This window comes from Schistocerca gregaria, chromosome 2 (assembly GCF_023897955.1).
Source record: "Schistocerca gregaria isolate iqSchGreg1 chromosome 2, iqSchGreg1.2, whole genome shotgun sequence".
In the NCBI taxonomy this organism is placed as follows: domain Eukaryota; kingdom Metazoa; phylum Arthropoda; class Insecta; order Orthoptera; family Acrididae; genus Schistocerca; species Schistocerca gregaria.
The window spans coordinates 977091511-977111587 of NC_064921.1; the positions used below are offsets into that span (position 1 = coordinate 977091511).

The following is a 20077-nucleotide window of genomic DNA, read 5'->3' on the forward strand; positions in this document are numbered from 1 at the left end:
ATAGAAGCTTTCGAAATGTGGTGCTACAGAAGAATACTGAAGATAAGGTAGATAGATCACGTAACTAATGAGGAGGTATTGAATAGGATTGGGGAGAAGAGAAGTTTGTGGCACAACTTGACTAGAAGAAGGGATCGGTTGGTAGGACATGTTTTGAGGCATCAAGGGATCACAAATTTAGCATTGGAGGGCAGCGTGGAGGGTAAAAATCGTAGAGGGAGACCGAGAGATGAGTACACTAAACAGATTCAGTAGGATGTAGGTTGCAGTAGGTACTGGGAGATGAAGCAGCTTGCACAGGATAGAGTAGCATGGAGAGCTGCATCAAACCAGTCTCAGTACTGAAGACAACAACAACAAGTAGTATTTATACCTTGTTGTACATTATGTTAAAATTTTACGAAATGTATTTGCTTTGTATGCCGTTACTTGATACGTTCCGTTGTTAATTTGCAAGTTATCTCATTCTGCTTTTCGCATATATATTCAAACAATTAGCACATTTTACTGAGCCTGCTAGCTCTTTCCATGTCATATGATTTTAACGCCACTCTTCCCAGCCCTCCTCTTTCCTTTTTCCTATTTTTATTAGTTTTATTCTGTTTTAATTATATCTGTTGACCATTTTATTTGCTGAATTAGGCATTGGCTGCTCAGTACGGCTGTGCGCACACACGTTCGCAGTAAGCGCCACTTACCGTGGTTTACCGAACACCAGTGGTTGCATGCCTTAGTCAGTCGGATTAAGTTACTAGCCTTGTATGAGCAATACTAAATGTCTACTGGATCCAGTGTCAAGTGTTTTTTTACTTTAAAAGTGTTTACTACAAAGCCCTGCAGTATTTTGCTACTATCTTCAATTATGCACTTTGACTGTTGATATTTGTGGTTAACATGCACAGTGTGATAGACAAAAGCCTTTTGGCTCCAACATCCATTTTCGCCAATATCTAATTCTATGAATGAGTAAGCTCTTCTCAACATTTTAATTTGTTGTGTTTCGAATTGGTTGTTTCTCTATTTGATATTTGTCACTATTTTATAATAATTTTATGATCAGTATACTTCTGAAGAAGAAATTTTTCGAAACCGTGGTAAAGGACTAATACGCTGAGTTACATAAGTCATGGGATACCTCTTAATATTGTGCCTGACCTTTAGTCCGGAGTATTGCAGTATTTTGAGGTGGCATGTGTAGTGCCCGTTTTGAAATATTCATGACGATATATTTCAGGTAAATATTAAAAGGAGTCTGGATAATGTTATGTGGACATAAACGACAAATTAATTATTAAAATGTATTAAATTAGCTTCGAAGAAGGACTATATCGATTCCAATGTTATAAAAAGACATTATTTATATTATATGAGATCGTAGTGCATAACATTCTCGAAACTAACATTATTATCTTTCTCATTATATATAAGAGAAAAAAGATATTTAAAATCACTTCGAGTCAGATCATTTTCTTCTGCTGTATGTAAGGTACGCTTGCGGTAGCTTTTGTTCTTTTTGTTCTCGTACGTAGCTAATAATTAAAGTGTGTATTCTGTGCCTTGTGGGAATATATTTACAAAATGTGAGGACATTGTGTTACTTAAAGAACCCATGCAAACAATTGTTCCTGAATTACTAATTGCAAAAAGTTAAGTAGCATTTTTTCAGTCCCTGCGAAGCGAGCAGCGGTGATCTTTGACTGGCAACAATTGGCCGCCATTATGCGGCTTATTTAAATTTACTTTTCTGTAACATATCACCACAGCCGGAGCAGTAAGAATCATTTCAAGTTATTCAATTAACTAAAGTGCAAAGCTTCACTAATTTTATTTCGTCAAAAAATGCATACTTTAAAAGATATGATTTATTCTAGGTCAGTGAACCAGTGAACTTAGCCTGCATTACATTTCGCCGAAAATATTTGAAATAATTTGTAGGTAGCCTGGCGCTCATTTGAAACATAATTTAATATTTATGTTTGGCCACCTACAAGTCAATATATATATATATATATCCTGCGGTATTATTTGGCCCAACACTTTTAAATCAACCCAGTTTTTTAATTGAAGACATAGAGTCTGTAAATGAGTCCGCTATCATTTTGGACACTTCATTTTGACAAGTCCGTCTTGATCACATGGATTTCTTACACTTTATTGCCGGTTTCGGCATACTGTCATCCTCAGATCTACTACAAATATCTGAGGATGGTAATATGCCGAAACCGGTTATAAAGTGTAAGAAATCCTTGTGATGAAGACGGACTTGTGAAAATAAAACGACCCAGCTTTTACATGTGTAATCATCTGAATTTGCTTCACATATTAAGCTATCCTTTTGTTCCTTTTGTACTTGTACTTTGCATGTATAAGCATTTCCAGTCCGGAACTCCTACACACCTACTATGTAAAGCTCTAAACAATTACTACCTCATTATGTACAACGCTTTGTTTTATTTACAGATTGTGATAGTAGTTGTTCTTATACATGTATGAAGTCTCATGTGCGCGTCTGTGTCGCGTGGCTGTGATGAGTGCTTGTACAGTGTAATGTCGTGTCTGCGTTGTTACGGATGAAGGGAAGATAGGATGTGGAACTTGGCTCCCGAATAAAGCCTATTCTCGAACAGCAATAACGAGGAGAACACGGTAAAAGCATTAATCCGATTTCGCAGAAACTTCTCTCAGTGGAAGAGGGCCCAGAATAAGCGAACACGTGTCCCGGCTTATCCGTAGATACTTGACCGTATGTGAGAAAATGGTGGTCAAACTTCCGTAGATAGTTTATGCTCCTTTCACACAAGAAGTAATTTAAGCGAAGCGATGGCGCAGAGGTTATTGTCACGGCTTCACGATTTTTTGCCCCACCTTCGAAACCTGCTTTTTTAAAATTTCTCTTATTTTTCTTATCTTCCCATGCCCATAGGAGATTACTGCACGAATGTTTTCGAATGTGTACTGAAATAATGTCGTCCTTATTCATGTTCTAATTTTATATAGAATGAATTAAGAAGAAGAAAATACAGTAAATGAATGAAAAAATTAATTAAAATTATCTATGGTGAAACAATTGATAGAAAATCAATTGCAAGTTCCAGTTTTCGGAAAATCCATTATACGTTGTATGTTCCGAAGTTATTGCCAATGCTTGAAATCTGCAGCAATATAAACAACGTTTCTCTACCGAGTGGGCATCATACGAAGAAAAGTGGCAGTGACAAACCTGTTTTCTAGCGATGCTCTTATTGTTCGGCATTTTTATGTTTCGGATGTTTCTGCGATCGATATCATCCAGAGGAATGTACCAAATCTCCATCACGGATGGACATGAGGATAAAATATAAGAATTAAGAACTGATATGAGTATGAAAAGCAGGAATACGAGAATTTAGAAGGATTATGGCACTTAAAAATACCATAATATATATATAGCATATAAAAATGTACGACACTTATTGTGAAACCGAGTTGTAATACATTAGTTATTATAACGCCATTGTTGTGCTACCTAACCTGATAAGAAAAATAGTTTAGAAACACTCTACGGAAATTGGTAGACAAATGGAAAAAATAAATAAAATAAAGTAAGTAAAAACAATAATCGTGCACCGCTGAACTTAGAAATGTTCGAATATCTTCGAATAAGCGGAGACACGTGTTCACTTATTTCGATGCCTCTTCCACTGTTCGTAGTTTGTGGATAATCAGGTTATGGCTCTTGCTGTGTTCTTCTCCCAAGGGGAATTCCAAGGTTAACGTTAACATCTGATGCACGGATCGACATCAACAGTGTCACATTCCCTCAGGCCATGAGACACTAAGGAGGTATTTTGAATTTAAACAAGGACAGTGACTTAAAGATATGTGATTAGGAACCGTATTCCACCACTTCAAACAAATTTCGGATTTGCAGCCGGCCGTCTTTCCATACTTAGCACATTATTTCTACTGGGCACCTGCCAGGTATCTACAGGTGAGTCGTCGCAGACCGTTCCACAACATATGGCGCGCTGTAACAATTATGCGCACTCCATCCTCACCCAACGCATCCACCAGCATCTCCACCAGCACCGCCTCATTCTCGCTACCCCATCCTTCTCTGCCGATGACCTTCTCCTTCAACTCACTCACCTCCTCTCCGAACAGCTCACCTCCCGTCGCTCCGCCATCTTCCTCTCCCTTAACCTTGAACTTGCCTATGACCGTGTTTGGCATTCCGATCTCCTCTTCAAGCTCCAAACCTTCGCCCTTGCTATCAGCTACGTCCGTCTGATCACCTCATTTCTTCCCCACCATCCTTCCTATGTCACCATCCATAACACGGATTCTGACACCTCCTACCCCTTCTCCAGTGTGCCCCAAGGTTCCGTCCTCTCCCCCATTCTCTACCTTCTTCACCTCCCTTACACCTTCTCCAGTACGCCAATGACACCGCCTTCCTTGCCCTCGCACTCACCCTGAAACGCTCCCAACACCTTCTCCAATCCCTTGTTGATCAGTTCACCACTTGGTATAGCCAGTGGCTACTCAAGGTCAATCATTCCAAGACCCAGGCGATTATTGTAGGCAAAACCACCCCTTCTTTACGTCTCCTCGATTTCTATCTATCTACAGCGTCCAAATCAATCCCACCCCCACCCTCAAATACCTTGGTGTCACCCTCGACCGTCTGCTCTCCTGGACGCCCCATCTCCAAACGATCCAAGCCAAGGCATGCTCCTGACTCTGCCTCCTGAAGCTCCTTTCTGGCTGCACATGGGGCCTGGACGTCTCCACTGTCATCCACACCTAAAATCCTCATCTGCCCTATCTTCTGCTATGCCCATCCCACCTGGATTGCCACCCCTCCTACCTTCTACAAATCCTTTCAAATCCTGGAACGCAATGCGCTCTGCCTCGCCTCTCGCAACCGCCTCCCCACCCCTACGCAGATCATCTATGATTTAATTCCGTTCCCACACCTCCTATTTTTCCTCGAATGGATACCAATCCTTTACACCTTCTGCAAACTTGATCCCCCTCACCCATTTGTCTCTCCGATCCTTTCCCACCCCGTCTGCTGCCACGCCTGTACTCCCCACCTGCTCTCCATCTCTCCACACTCCATAACCTTGCTCAATGTGGCTTCCGCCAACTCCACTTCCCTGATAATGCCCTCATCCCCTCCATCTACCCCTCCTATCAAATTTGATCCTCCCCTTCCTCCTTCCCCTGTGTCTTTACTCCAGGGCATCCTCTCTACCTTCTCTCCCTCTTCCCTTTGGCAGGTCCGCAGCTTTGTGTGTGAACAGTGCATCTTCGTGTGCTGGAGGTCTTCGCCAGTACTCGTGTGTGTCCTCGTGTCAGTGCTTCAGTGTCTCTCCGTTAGTGCTCCTCTGTTTACGTGTGTAAACTCTTTCTTCCCCACTGTGTTTAGTGATGAACGTTTTTTATTCAAACAGTGCGCCTGTGAACGGCTTCATTTATTTTGCTGTGTCTGTCTCCCATTTTTGTTCACCATGTTTGTGTGTTTTTCTGTCTTTCTGTTTACTCTATGCGTTCACTGTGGCCGAAAAGCGGCATAAATAGGCCTCTGGCGGCCTACCTTTGTTGTAAAGGTATTAAAATAACAATAAAGAAAAAATTCCGCCCATGCGTCGAAAACGTGATAGATGAACCGCACCGACCACCGGCAGCGCCCTATCTGGTGGAATAGCGGAACTTAGACGCCCTCTGCGTTGCTGTTTGCCGCGGCCGTCGGCGCACTCTGTCGTCTTCGATTTGAGCAAATTGTGGAGAGATAGGATTTCATGCACTGTCCACCTGGTAGCCGCTGTCACGGTTCAACAGATTTTCCGCCAGTCGTATTTCTACGGATTCTTTAATAATGGAGTCCCAGAAAGATGTTGCTGTGGACCAAATTATTGTTTTCTCATACTCCATTGAACGTCCAGTAGATATCCAATGTTCAGCAATAGCGGACTTGCTTGGCTTCAAAAGGCGGGTGTAACGTTGATGTTCAGTGCAGCGTTCTTTCACGGTGCGTGTGGGTTGATCTATATAAACCATACCACATTGGTACGGTATCTTGCAAACTCCGGGCTTTAATAGTAACAGATTGTCCTTTACTGATCCCAGAAGGTCCTCAATCTTCGATGGTGGGCGGAAAACCACTTTCACCTGAAATTTTCGGAGGTTTCTTGCTATTTTAGGCGAAGTGTTCCCAACGCAAGGAAAAAAGCTAAAGATTGTTCTGGCATGTTCTCCTCTTTATCCACTTCCTGCTTCTTAGTTGTAACTGTCAGTGCCCTGTTAATCTGCCGGCTAGAATACCCATTTTCGCTGAACACTGTCTTTAGATGGGCGAGTTCTTGAGGTAAGCTATCTAAATCTGAGACAGTATGAGCTCTATGAACAAGTGTTTTAAGCACACTCATCGTTTGAGACGGGTGATGCCAACTAGAAGCTTGCCGGTACAAATCAGTATGACTGGACTTCCGATAAACTCAATGCCCTAGAGAACCATCATTCTTCCTTCGAACCAGGACATCCAAAAAAGACAAACGCTGCTTAGCTTAGGCACGCTCTCTCCTCAACTTATTTTATGTTTAATCATGAATATTTTGGAAAGGCTGACGGTGTCACCACGGGTAGCCCCTGTCTCCCTTGGTGGCCAACGTTTTTATGGAGGATCTTGAGGAAAGAACATTTCAGTCAGCTGCTTTGAAACCAACAGGTTCTTGGTGGCATGTGGATGATACTTTCGTAGTGTGGCCTCATGGAGAAGACAAATTAATGGAGTTTCCACATCACCTCGTCTCCGTTCGTAACAACATCCAGTTTACCATAGAAATAGAAACGTCAGTTCTCCGGGAAAATTTTTAAATGTATTCCACCATTTTCCCTCCCCTTGAAGTCGATGAAAATTCCTTCGACTGCCAAGATTCCGACCGGCTATCTTCCAGCCCAGCACCACTATACAGGAAACTCCTCTACGCGGAATGAGTACAAACAAATCTGTCAATCAAGTCAGAGAGCGGCTTTGGAGTTGCGTTACCTTGAAGGGCTCGTGGGCGGCTGCTGCAGCCAGCTGGGCCCGCGTGAGGCGCTGCTGGTGCCACGACATCCAGCTGCGGGAAACCTCTGCACGAACCTCACCGTTCAGCAGACAGTACAGGACCGCTACCAGCAGACCCTGCAATACACACAGCCGTATCTGTCGCAGTTACACTCATTTAGGCACTCCTACTGACAGCGTAGCCACTACCGGAACAACTGTGTGTTGATATAGACCTAGTGAGGAAGTAATAGAGTAGACACGCAAGAAAGTTGTGGAACATAAAGGTCTGTATAGTTACTGTTATGTGACGCTCTGCTGCAGACAGCAAGAACCAGTGTGGGACAACTCTCAGCGGACGCCGTATCTTCCACAAGGTAGTAAGTAAGGATAAAGTTCTACGAACCAGGGTTTGGAATGCCAGAAGTTTGAACGTGGTACGGACGATAGAAAATATGAAAAGGGAAATGGTACCGCTCAATCGAGATATAGTGTCAGTGAAGTGAAATGGAAAGAAGACAAGGATTTCTGGTCAGATGAGAAAAGGATAAAATCAACAGCAGGAGAAAATGATACACTACTGGCAATCGAAATTGCTACACCACGAAGATGACGTGCTACGGACGAGAAATTTAACCAACTGAAATAAGATGCTATGATATGCAAATAATTAGCTTTACACAGCATTCACACAAGGTTGGCGCCGGTGTCGACACCTACAACGTGCTGACATGAGGACAGCTTCCAAACGATTTCTCATACACAAACAACAGTTGACCGGCGTTGTCTGGTGAAACGTTATTGTGATGCCTCGCGTTAGAAGGAGAAATGTGTACCATTACGTTTCCGATTTTGATGAAGGTCGGATTGTAGCCTATCGCGGTTCACCGTATCGCGACACTGCTGCTCGCGTTGGTTGAAATCCAATGACCGTTAGCAGAATATGGAATCGGTGAGTTCAGGAGGGTAATACGGAACACCGTGCTTGATCGCAACGGCCTCGTATCACTAGCAATCGAGATGACAGGCATCTTATCGTCATGGCTGTAGCGGATCGTGCAGCCACGTCTCAATCTCTGAGTCAACAGATGGAGACGTTTGCAAGACAACAACCATCTGCACGAACAGTTCGACGACGTTTGCAGCAGCATGGACTATCAGTCCGGAGACCATGGGTGCGGTTGCCCTTGACGCTGCATCACAGACAAGAGCGCCTGCGATGGTGTACTCAATGACGAACACGGGTGCACGAATGGCAAAACGTCATTTTTTCGGAGGGATTCAGATTATGTTTACAGCATCATGATGGTCGCATCCGTGTTTGGCGACATCGCGGTGAACGCACATTGGAAGCGTGTATTCGTCATCGCCATACTGGCATACCACCCGGCGTGATGGTATGGCGTGCCATTGGTTACACGTCCCGGTCACCATTCGTTCGCATTGGCGACACTTCGAACAGTGGACGTTACATTTCAGATGTGTTACGACCCGTGGTTCTACCCTTCATTCGATTCCTGCGAAACACTACATTTCAGCAGGATAATGCACGACCGCATGTTGCAGGTCCTATACGGGCCTTTCTGGATACAGAAAATGTTCGGCTGTTGCCCTGGCCAGCACATTCTCCAGATCTCTCACAAATTGAAAACGTCTGGTCAATGGTGACCGAGTAACTGGCTCGTCACAATACGCCAATCACTACTCTTGATGAACTGTGGTATCGTGTTGAAGCTGCACAGGTAGCTGTACCTGTACACGCCATCGACGCTGTGTTTGACGCAATGCCCAGGCGTATAAAGGCCGTTATTACGACCAGAGGTGGTTGTTCTGGGTACCGATTTCTCAGGATCTATGCACCCAAATTGCGTGAAAATATAATCACATGTCAGTTCTAGTGTAATACATTTGTCCACTGAATACGAGTTTATCATCTGCATTTCTTCTTGGTTTGGCAATTTTAATTGCCAGTAATGTATCAGGATACTGAACAGGTAATTCAGTGCGTAAAGAGACATGAGAACCTAACGGTCATCGGGGACTGGAATGCAGTTGTAGGGGAAGGAGGACAGGAAAGGGTTAACGGAGAATATGGATTTGGTATTAGGAATGAGAGAAGGGAAAGACCAACTGAGTTCTGCAAAACGTTTCAGCTAGTAATAGCGAATACTCTGTTCAATAATGACAAGAGGGGAAGGTATACCTCGAAATGGCCGGGAGACACTCGAGGTTTCGGTTAGTTTACATCACGGTCATGAGCGACTCCGAAATGAGATACTGGATCGTAGGGAGATATAGACTCATATCAGTATTTAGTTCTGATGAACAGTGGGCTGAAGTTTAAGAGACATGTTTAGAAGAATCAGTGCCGAAAGAAATGGAACATAGAAGTACTAAAGGTTGAAGAGATACGACTGAAGTTCTCTGAGGATATCGACAATGCGATAAGGAATTGCTGAGCAGGCAGTTTAGGTGCATAGGAAAGAACATCTCTTAAAAGGGCAATCACCGAAGTTGGAAAGAGAAACATAGGTACAAAGAAGATTAACTCTGAACAAACGATGGGTAACTGAGGAAACACTTCGGTTGATAAATGTAACAGGAAGTTCAAAAATGTTCAGGGAAATTCAGGAATACAGAAATAAATGTCATTTAGGAATGAAAAGTCCTGGGTGAATTCGAGAGTAGGAAAAGGGAGAGAAGGAAACATAGTAGGTGAATATTGATTGGGAGTAAGAAATGGAAGAGGTAGACGTCTGGTAGAATTTTGCACAGAGCATAACTTAATCATAGCTAACACTTGGTTCAAGAATCATAAAAGATGGTTGTATACATGGTAGAACCCTGGAGATAATAAAAGGTATCAGATAGATTATATAATGGCAAGCCAGAGATTTAGGAACCAGATTTAAAATTGTAAGACATTTCCAGGGGCAGATGTGGGCTCTGACCACAATCTATTAGTCATGAACTATAGATTAAAACTGAAGAAGCTACAAAAAGGTGGGAATTTAAGGAGAATGGACCTGGATAAACTGACTAAACTAGAGGTTGTAGAGAGTTTCAGGGAGAGCATAAGGGAACAATTGACAGGAATGGAGGAAAGAAATACAGTAGAAGAGAATGGGTAGCTCTGAGGAATAAAGTAGTGAAGGCAGCAGATGATCAAGTAGGTAAAACGACGAGGGCTAATATAAATTCTTGGGTAACAGAAGAAATATTGAATTTAATTGATGAAAGGAGATAATATAAAAATGCAGTAAATGAAGCAGGCAAAAGGGAATACAAACGTCTCAAAAATGAGATCGACAGGAAGTGAAAAATGGCCAAGCACGGATGGTTAGAGGACAAATTTAAGGATGTAGAGACATATATCACTAGCGGTAAGATAGATACTGCCTACAGGAAAATTAAAGAGACCTTTGGAGAACAGAGAACCACTTGTATGAATATCAAGAGCTCAGATGCAAACCCAGTTCTAACCAAAGAAGGGAAAGCAGAAAGGTAGAAGGAGTGTATATAGAGGGTCTATACAAGGGCGATGTACTTAAGGACAATATTATAGAAATGGAGGAGGATGAAGATGAAATGGGAGATACGATACTGCGGTGAAGAGTTTGACAGAAAACTGAAAGATCTGAGTCGAAACAAGGCCCCGGGGGTAGACAACATTCCATTAAAACTACTGACGGCCTTGGGAGAGCCAGTCATGACAAAACTCTACCATCTGGTGAGCAAGATGTATGAGTCAGGCGAAATACCCTCAGACTTCAAGAAGAATATAATAATTCCAATCTCAGAGAAAGCAGGTGTTGACAGATGCGAAAATTACTGAACTATCAGTTTAATAAGTCACAGCTGCAAAATACTAACGCGAATTCTTTACAGACGAATGGAAAAACTGGTAGAAGTGGACCTCGGGGAGGATCAGTTTGGATTCCGTAGAAATGTTGGAACACGTGAGGCAATACTGACTTATCTTAGAAGAAAGATCAAGAAAACGCAAACGTACGTTTCTAGCATTTGCAGACATAGAGAAAGCTTTTTACAATGTTAACTGGAATACTCTCTTTCAAATTCTGAAGGTGGCAGGGGAAAAATACAGGGAGCAAAAAGCTATTTACAATTTGTACAGAAAGCAGGTGGCAGTTATAGGAGTCGAGGGACATGAAAGGGAAGCAGTGGTAGGGAAGGGAGTGATACAGGGGTGCAGCCTATCGCCGATGTTATTTAATCTGTATATTGAGCAAGCAGTAAAGAAACAAAAGAAAAATTCGGAGTAGGTATTAAAATACATGGAGAAGAAATTAAAATTTTGAGGTTCGCCGATGACATTGTAATTCTGTCAGAGACAGCAAAGGACTTGGAAGAGCAGTTGAATGGAATGGACAGTGTCTTGAAAGGAGGATATAAGATGAACATCAACAAAAGCAAAACGAGTATAATGGAATGTAGTCGAATTAAATCGGGTGATGCTGAGGGAATTAGATTAGGAAATGAGACACTTAAAGTAGTGGAAGGGTTTTGCTATCTAGGGAGTAAAATAACTGATGATGGTCGAAGTAGAGAGGATATAAAATGTAGACTGGGAATGGCAAGGAAAGCGTTTCTGAAGAAGAGAAAGTTGTTAACATCGACTATAGATTTAAGTGTCAGGAAATCATTTCTGAAAGTATTTGTGTGGAGTGTAGCCATATATGGAAGTGAAACATGGACGATAAATAGTTTGGACAAGAAGAGAATAGAAGCTATCGAAATGTGGAGCTACAGAAGAATGCGGAAGATTAGATGCGTAGTTCACAGAACTAATGAGGAGGTATTGAATAGAATTGATGAGAAGAGGAGTTTGTGTCACAACTTGAGAAAAAGTAGGGACCGGTTGGTAGGACATGTTTTGAGGCATTAAGGGATTATAAATTTAGCATTGGAGGGCAGCGTGGAGGGAGACCAAGAGATGAATACACTAAGCAGATTCAGAAGGATGTGGGTCGCAGTAAGTACTGGGAGATGAAGAAACGTGCACAGGATAGAGTAGCATGGAGAGCTGAATCAAACCAGTCTCAGGACTGAAGACCACAACAACAACAACAGGAATGAAAATAGGACGAACAGGGAGCTAAGGCGGAATGAGTGCAGAAAAACATCATGCACACAATTTCGAAGATAGCAACAGCCGACAACTGCGGCAATTATTTCACAATCAGCGTAACAGCTCATGCATCCAAGTTGGTGACAAGAATAATATATAGAAGAATGGATAAGAGGACTGAGGAGGTACTAGATAACGATCAGTTTGGCTTTAGTATAGATAAAGGCACCAGACAGTTTTGACGTTGTGGTTGGTAGTGGAAGCAGGACTAAAGAAAAATCAACACACATCCATAAGATTTGTCGACCTGTAGAAAGCGTTCGATCACCAAAATTGTGCAGAATGATCAAAACTCTGAGAAATTTTGGGGTCATTTATAGGGAATGACGGGTAATATATAATATGTTCGGAGTCAAGAAGGAACAGTAGGGGTGGAAGACCAAGAACGTAATGTTCGGATTACAACTGACGTAAGACATGGATGTAGCATTTCGTCCCTACTCTTCACCCTATACAAAAAAAAGTAATGACGAAAATAAAAGAAAGGCTCAAGAATGGAATTCAAGTTCGAAGTGAAAGTATATCATTAAGATTCGATGATGATAAAGTAAAGAAGAATTACAGCATCTGCTGAATGGAGCGAAACATGTAACTGACTGTGGATTGAGAGCAAACTGAATGAAGACGAAAGAATGGTGGTGGTGTTTGTTGGGATCTTTAAGGGGGACTAAACAGCTAAGGTCATCAGTCCCCCAACGAAAGAATGAGAAGCAGCAGAAATAAGAACGTCATAATTGGTGATCACGAAGTAGCTGTGTTAAGGAATTCTGCCACCTAGGGTGCAAAATTACCAGTGATTGACGGAGCAAGTAGGACATAAAAAGCAGAGATGCACTGGCTGAAATGGCATTCCTGGCCCAGAGAAATCTACTAGTCCTAACAACTTAATTTGAGGAAGAAATTTCTGACACTGTATGTATGGAGCACAGCATGATAATGCTGTGAGACATGAAATGTGCAAAAACTTGAAAAAAAACAAAAACAAAAAAGAATCGAAGAATTTGAGATGTGGGGCAACAGATAATTACTGAAAATTTTGTTGACTTATAAGGCAAGATCTACATCTACATACTTACTCCGCAATCCACCAAACGGTGCGTGGCGGAGGGTACCTCGTACCACAACTAGCCTCTGTACGGGCCCTAATCCCTCTTATCTTATCTTTGTGGTCATTCCGCGAAATGTAAGTTGGCGGCAGTAAAATTGTACTGCAGTCAGCCTGAAATGCTGGTTCTCCAAATTTCCTCCGTAGCGATTCACGAATAGAACGCCTCCTTTTCTCTAGAGACTCCCACCCCACTTCCTGAAGCATTTCCGTAACACTCGCGTAGTGATCAAACCTACCAGTAACAAATCTAGCAGCCCGCCTCTGAATTGCTTCTATATCCTCCCTCAATTCGACCTGATAGGGATCCCAAACGCTCGTGCAGTACTCAAGAATAGGACGCATTAGTGTTTTATAAGTGGTCTCCTTTACAGATGAACCACATTTTCCCTAAATTCTACCAATGAACCGAAGACGACTATCCGCCTTCCCCACAACTGCCATTACAGGCTTGTCCTACTTCATATCGCTCTGCAAAGCTACGCCCAAATAATTAATCGACGTGTCAAGCGCTACACTACTAAAGGAGTGTTCAAACATTACAGGATGCTTTTTCCTATTCATCTGCATTAATTTACATTTATCTATATTTAGAGTTAGCTGCCATTCTTAACACCAATCACAAAAAATTATTCGCATGGCTCTGAGCACGATGGGACTTAACATCTGAGGTCATCAGTCCCCTATAACTTAGAACTACTTAAACCTAACTAACCTAAGGACATCACACACATCCATGCCCGAGGCAGGATTCGAACCTGCGACCGTAGCAGTCGCACGGTTCTCGACTACAGCGCCTAGAACCGCATGACCACCGCAGCCGGCACACCAATCACAAACCCTGTCCAAGTCATCTCGTATTCTCCTACAGTCACTCAACGATGACACCTTCCCGTACACTACATCATCGTCAGCAAACTGTCGCACATTGCTATCCACCTTATCCTAAAGATCATTTATGTTGACAGAAAACAACAGCGGACCTACCACACTTCCCTGGTGCACTCCAGATGATACCCTCACCTCCGATGAACACTCACCATCGAGGACAGCGTACTGGGTTCTATTACTTAAAGTCTTCGAGGCACTAACATATCTGGGAACAAATTTCCTATGCTCGTACCTTAGTTAGGAGTCTGCAGTGGGGCACCGAGTCTAACGCTTTCCGGAAGTTAAGGAATATGGCACCCATCTGATACCTTTCATCCATGGTTGGCAAGATATGTGAGTTGCGTTTCGCAGGAGCGATGCTTTCTAAAGCTGTGCTGATGCATGGACAGAAACTTCTCTGTCTCAAGGAAATTCATTATATTCGATCTGAGAATATGTTAGAGAATCCTGCAACAAACCTATGTTAAGGATATTGGTCTGTAATTTTGAGGTTCCGTCCTTCTACCCTTCTTATATACAGGCGTCACCTGCGCTTCTTTCCAGTCGCTCTGGACTTTACGTTGGGCAAGAAATTGGCGATAAATGCAAGCTAAGTAAGAAGAGAATGCAGTAGAGTACTCTCTGTAAAACCGAATTGGAATCCCATCGGGTCCTGGCGATTTATTTATTTTCAACCCATTCAGCTGCTTCACAACCCCAGGGATGTCTATCACTATGTCCTCCATACGGGAATCTGTACGAGAGTCAAAGGGCGGTATGTTTGTACGATACTCCTGCGTGAAAGATGTCTCAAATGCTAAATTTAAAATTTCAGCCTTCGTTTTGCTGTCTTCCGTTGCCAGGTCAGACTGATCAGTGAGTGACTGGATGGAAGCCTTCGACCCGCTTACCGATTTTACGTAATACCAGAATTTCCTTGGGTTTTCAGTAAGATCTTTTGCTAAGGTGTGACTGTGGTAGTGGTTGTACGCTTTGCGCATCGCTCTTTTTACAGTGGCACGAATCTTTACTCACTTTTGCCTGTCCTCATTCTCCCGATCTTTCTTGTGCCGCGAGTCCAACTGTTTTTGCTTCCTGAGCATTCTCCGAATTGCGCCGTTAAACCAAGGTGGGTCTTTTCCGTCCGTAACCCACTTTTTCAGCACATACTTGTCCAATGCGTGATTTACAATGTGTTTAAAATTTGCCCATAATTCTTCCACGTCCATAGTACCGGAAGTAAGTGAAGTCGATTCATTTACTTCGTTCAAATGGCTCTAAGCACCATGCCACTTAACTTCTTTAGGTCATTAGTCACCCAGAACTTAGAACTATTTAACCATAACTAACCTAAGGACATCACACAAATCCATGCCCGAGGCAGGATTCGAACCTGTGACCGTAGCGGTGGCTCGGTCCCAGACTGTAGCGCCTAGAACCGCGTGGCCACTGCGGCTGGCGATTCATTTACTAAGTGGGATGCTAACAACTGCTCGTCTCCTCTTTCTAGTAAGAATTCTCTCCTAGCCTTCTTGACCGACATCTTAACTTTCGTAACCATAGTTGTAATGACAACATCACTAATCCCTGTCTCAACACTGAAACCGTCGATGAGGTCTGGTCTGACCGTGGCTATCAGATCTAAAATATTTCCATTACGCATTGGTTGTCGATTTAGCTGCTCAAGACAGTTTTCGGATAATGTGTTGAAAAGTAATTCACACGGCGGCTTGTCTGTACCACCTGTAATGAATCCATAGACATCCCAGTCTAGATAGGTTGAAGTCGCCTCCGACTAATATAGCATGATCCGGGTACTTCTGCGATACAGAGTGTAGACTCCCTTTGAATGATTGTAGAACTGTCACGGTGGAACCTGGTGACCGATAATAACACCCAACAATTACCTTTATTTCTCCTAGCCCTGTTAAACGTGTCCCTATAACTTCACAATCACACTCTACTTCGACCTCAATAGACACAATATTTTTGTCAACTGCAATGAACACACCACCTCCTATAGTGTCTAATCTGTCTTTCCGATACATGTTCCAACCCTCACTAAATATTTCAAAACTTCCTATTTGAGGGTTCAGTCAGGTCTCAGTCCCGACAATAATTTGCGCGCCACACGCTTCCTGGAGGGCAGTAAAAGCAGGAAGTTTATTCCGAACACTCTGAAAATTTACTGCTAATATCTTGATAGCTGAAGTTTCTTTGCACTGAACGCGTCCTGATTTCCCTGCCTGCACGTCGACTGGTGAGTGTTCATCAGGACACCTCGCACTATTGCGTAGCCTAAAAAAAACCCATGTGCACGCCACAAGTACTCTGCTACCCGAGTAGCCCCTTCCTTTGTGTAGTGCACCCCTGACCTATCTAGGGGAGTCCTACAATTCCTCACCCAATAGCGCAAGTCTAGAAATCTGCAGCCAAGACCGTCACAGAGTCAACGAAGCTTCTGGTTGACACTCTCCACTCGCCTCCAAATCAAAGGACCCCGATCCACTCTGGGAACGATGCTGTAAATAGAGAGCTCTGCTTGCACCTCGCGTGCGAGGTTAGCGGTCTTCACCAAACCCGCCAGCCGCCTGTACGAACTGAGGATCGCCTCAGAACCCAAGCGACAGGCATCATTGGTGCTTGCAGACGACTGCACCCCATACGGTCGATAGCCGCAGGCAAGGCCCCCTCCACATCTTGGAAGAGGCCCACCCGGTAGACAAACCGAGTGCACGTTGGAATTCTCTCCAGCCCTGTACGCTATTTCCCTTAGAGGCTCCATCACCCGCCTAACGTTGGAGCTACCAATAACCAACAAGCCTTTGCTCCCGTGTACCTGCTCGGGCTCTGCTGAAGGAGCGGCCACCTGCCCACTAACAGGACGAACGGGTGAGGCCAGCCGGCCAGCCTCCACATTGGCCCTCCGCCTCGAGCGACGCGAACGCGTTGCAGTCCGCCACTCACCCTGAGGTGAGGGCGGCCCCAACGCGCCGGGTACAGTAGAGCCTTGACGGCTGAGTCAGCGGAAGCAGCAAGCGACACCTGGGGTGTCTCAAGCTACGCGCCAGACCCTCCGCCGTCGCTGCACCTCGAGGCAGCAGCCTGAAGGGGGCTGACAGTGGCCAACAGCTAGCTCAGCTGCTCGCGAACCGCAGTCAGCTCCTCCTACGACCGCACACAGCACGCACACACCCTATCCATCCTAATGCTAATATCTAGACGTATAGAGTTGCGACAAATAAAACAGCAATATGCGGCTGCACAATTGCGTCACCAGCGCCAGATTGAGCTGCGATATATGAACAATTACTTACGACTACGCCACTATACAGATATTACAATGCGATCCTACCCCTGCCTTAATACAAATGACAACCGCCTACGCGATGTTACACTCTACCGTTATTAAAATTTGATACTACCCCTTTCTAATTCGAAAACACGCAAAGATCCGAAAAAATTCACCACGCAAGCACACAGACACACAAAGTAATTTGAATTAAACCTGCTGAACTAATACGAAAAACTGAATATACGACTAGTTTCTGCTACTGCTGCTCGCACACGTCACTCTGCAAGCACAGATGAAACTGCACTGGCCTCTGTCTGCTGAGAACTGACTCTATGAAATAAACAGAAAGCACTGGCTGTCCAAAACAAACAACTGACTAACGACTCTGCGAATTTATACCTCACAGCCATCAATAAGCAATATTACTCCTCTCAAATACGAGAATATGCAAGGATTTTATATAATTAAGTATGCAAGTGCACAAACACTCGGAAAGAAATTAAGAACCAAGCTACAAAACAAATATCAAAGCTAAATATGCGACTCGCTACTGTACTGCTGCTGCACTGATACTTCACCAGCGGCTGCTCAAGGCTCACTGATTTTCGGCAGAAACAGTGAGAAAAGGAATAGAAAAGGAATATATGCAAAACACTGACGAGAAGAAGAAACAGGATGATAGGACATCTGTTTGAACATCAGGGAATAACTTTCATTCTACCGGAACGACAGAGATTAGATACATCCAGCAGATAATTGAGGACGTAGGTTACAATTGCTACTCTGAGATGAAGAGGTTGGCACAGGAGAAGACAGGCCGCATCAAACCAGTTAGAAGAAGCGACTCAGAGAAAAAGTAAGTCAGTTTTTTTCCTAGTACGCGTTCGATATACCTCTCGAACTGATAGGTGCGAAATCATTGGTTCTTGAAAACAAAAACTGGCTGTGGTATAAAAGCAGAAATGGGATAGTTGGATTGTATCGTTTCTGTCATTATTTGTTTCTTTCTATCGTTCATTTCGAATACCTACGTCATTTAAATACATAATTCATTGCATATATGCTAATTAACATAGCTAATTGTCACTTTGATGAAAAAGGCATGTGGTGTTATTTATGACTATGTAGTGCATACAAAAATCCACTTTTCACTGCAAAGAAGCATTCTTAACTGCAGACCTTTTATAAAAGATTTTTGATGAAGACTGTGCGATTAAAAAATTACAAATGATATTTTTCCATATTCTCGTGATTTACTCTTCACGTAAATGTCCCTAAAACTTGCTACTTTGTTTTAAAATTTTAATCCCCATCGAATCGAACCCAAGCTGACCACTTAGTACGCAGGCGAGCTACCACAACGTCATACTGCTGTCGAGAAGATGTTTACCTTATTCTGGAATACTAAATACGCTCAGAAAAAGTAGGACACGATTTTCGCGGCAATTTTCGAGAGTTTCAGTTTACCAATAAACATAAAAAATTGTCGTAAGGTCTCGTTGTCACAGAAAAAACAGATAATGTGGTCACATACAAAGGTGCAATTTAATTTTACATCTGATAAGTTTGATTCATAAATTAATAAACTCTCTGGGTTCATCTTACGTATAGGGTACGGTATACGATACCTTCTGCCTATTTCACTGCGCTGCCATGTTCATAACCTACGCTTTTGAAACATTGGTCAGCTCAAGAAAACCAGATCTAATTATGGCCAACGCCTTTGTTAACTTTGATTGAGGTTGATGCACCGAAATTTTGCGATGAACAGCGTGAAATTCCGAGTTTACCGCGGTTAACTTATATTCGAGGTTAGTGAACCTACCCGTAAGCTTAACCCACCTCAGTCAAGAGGTAATACAGCAGGGACACCAGCAGGTCGTGGAAGATACATGCAGTGCAGCACAGTTACCCTCACATGCGCTGCGGCACTCAGAAAGATCTATTGTGCTGCAGCTCTGTGCGAACGTCGCTTCGTTTACAAGTCATCCTTATGTGACGCATTCCCACTGTCAGGATAGACAGCCATGGAACAACTCTGTGCGGACGTTGTTCTTTCAGCGAACAGTAGGGCTGTGATCCCAGCACGTCGCGTAATATGTGCCTTCACGTCTCTCGCGGTTATTCCGCTTGATGCTCTGCATCAGTCAAGAAAGATACCAGTTGGTCAACTCTCTGCGAACGTCGAATGGTTCAGGAATGGCACAAGTGTTACACTTGCTTGCTTCAGTTGCAAACTGTCCCATAGCTATACTAATAATCGAAAGATGCTCTGCGTACATGTTTTGAATCTTCGTCAGCCTTCTTTTTTCCTATCGATTCATGTCAGCTTGCTTTTTTATCTCGCTTCGTTATGAAACATATAAAAATAAATCTATTAGTAGGGGAAGACCGTTTTGTATTTGGAGGTAAATGAGTATACAGATAACTGTAAGTTTTATGATTTATATTGATATATATTAAAGTTGCATTACACCAATAAATTACTTATTTATAAGTGTCATTATTTCATTGACACGATTCATTTACAATAAATAGGTAGTTATTCTCTGTTTCTTAGCTGATTTGGCAAGTTTTAGTGTGGTGTAACTGTCATGTATCTATCTGATGATAAAGCCAATTAAG

At 43.0% G+C, this 20077-nt stretch overlaps 1 protein-coding gene across 1 annotated transcript in view; it reads right to left on the reverse strand.

The window, feature by feature from the left end:
• LOC126336075 (secretin receptor-like) overlaps nucleotides 1-20077 on the reverse strand; it is a 189444-nt gene that overhangs the window by 52908 nt on the left and 116459 nt on the right. The window contains exon 10 of the mRNA XM_049999554.1: nucleotides 7034-7171. Coding sequence (XP_049855511.1) covers nucleotides 7034-7171 — 138 coding nt within the window. The remainder of the gene's footprint in view (nucleotides 1-7033; nucleotides 7172-20077) is intronic.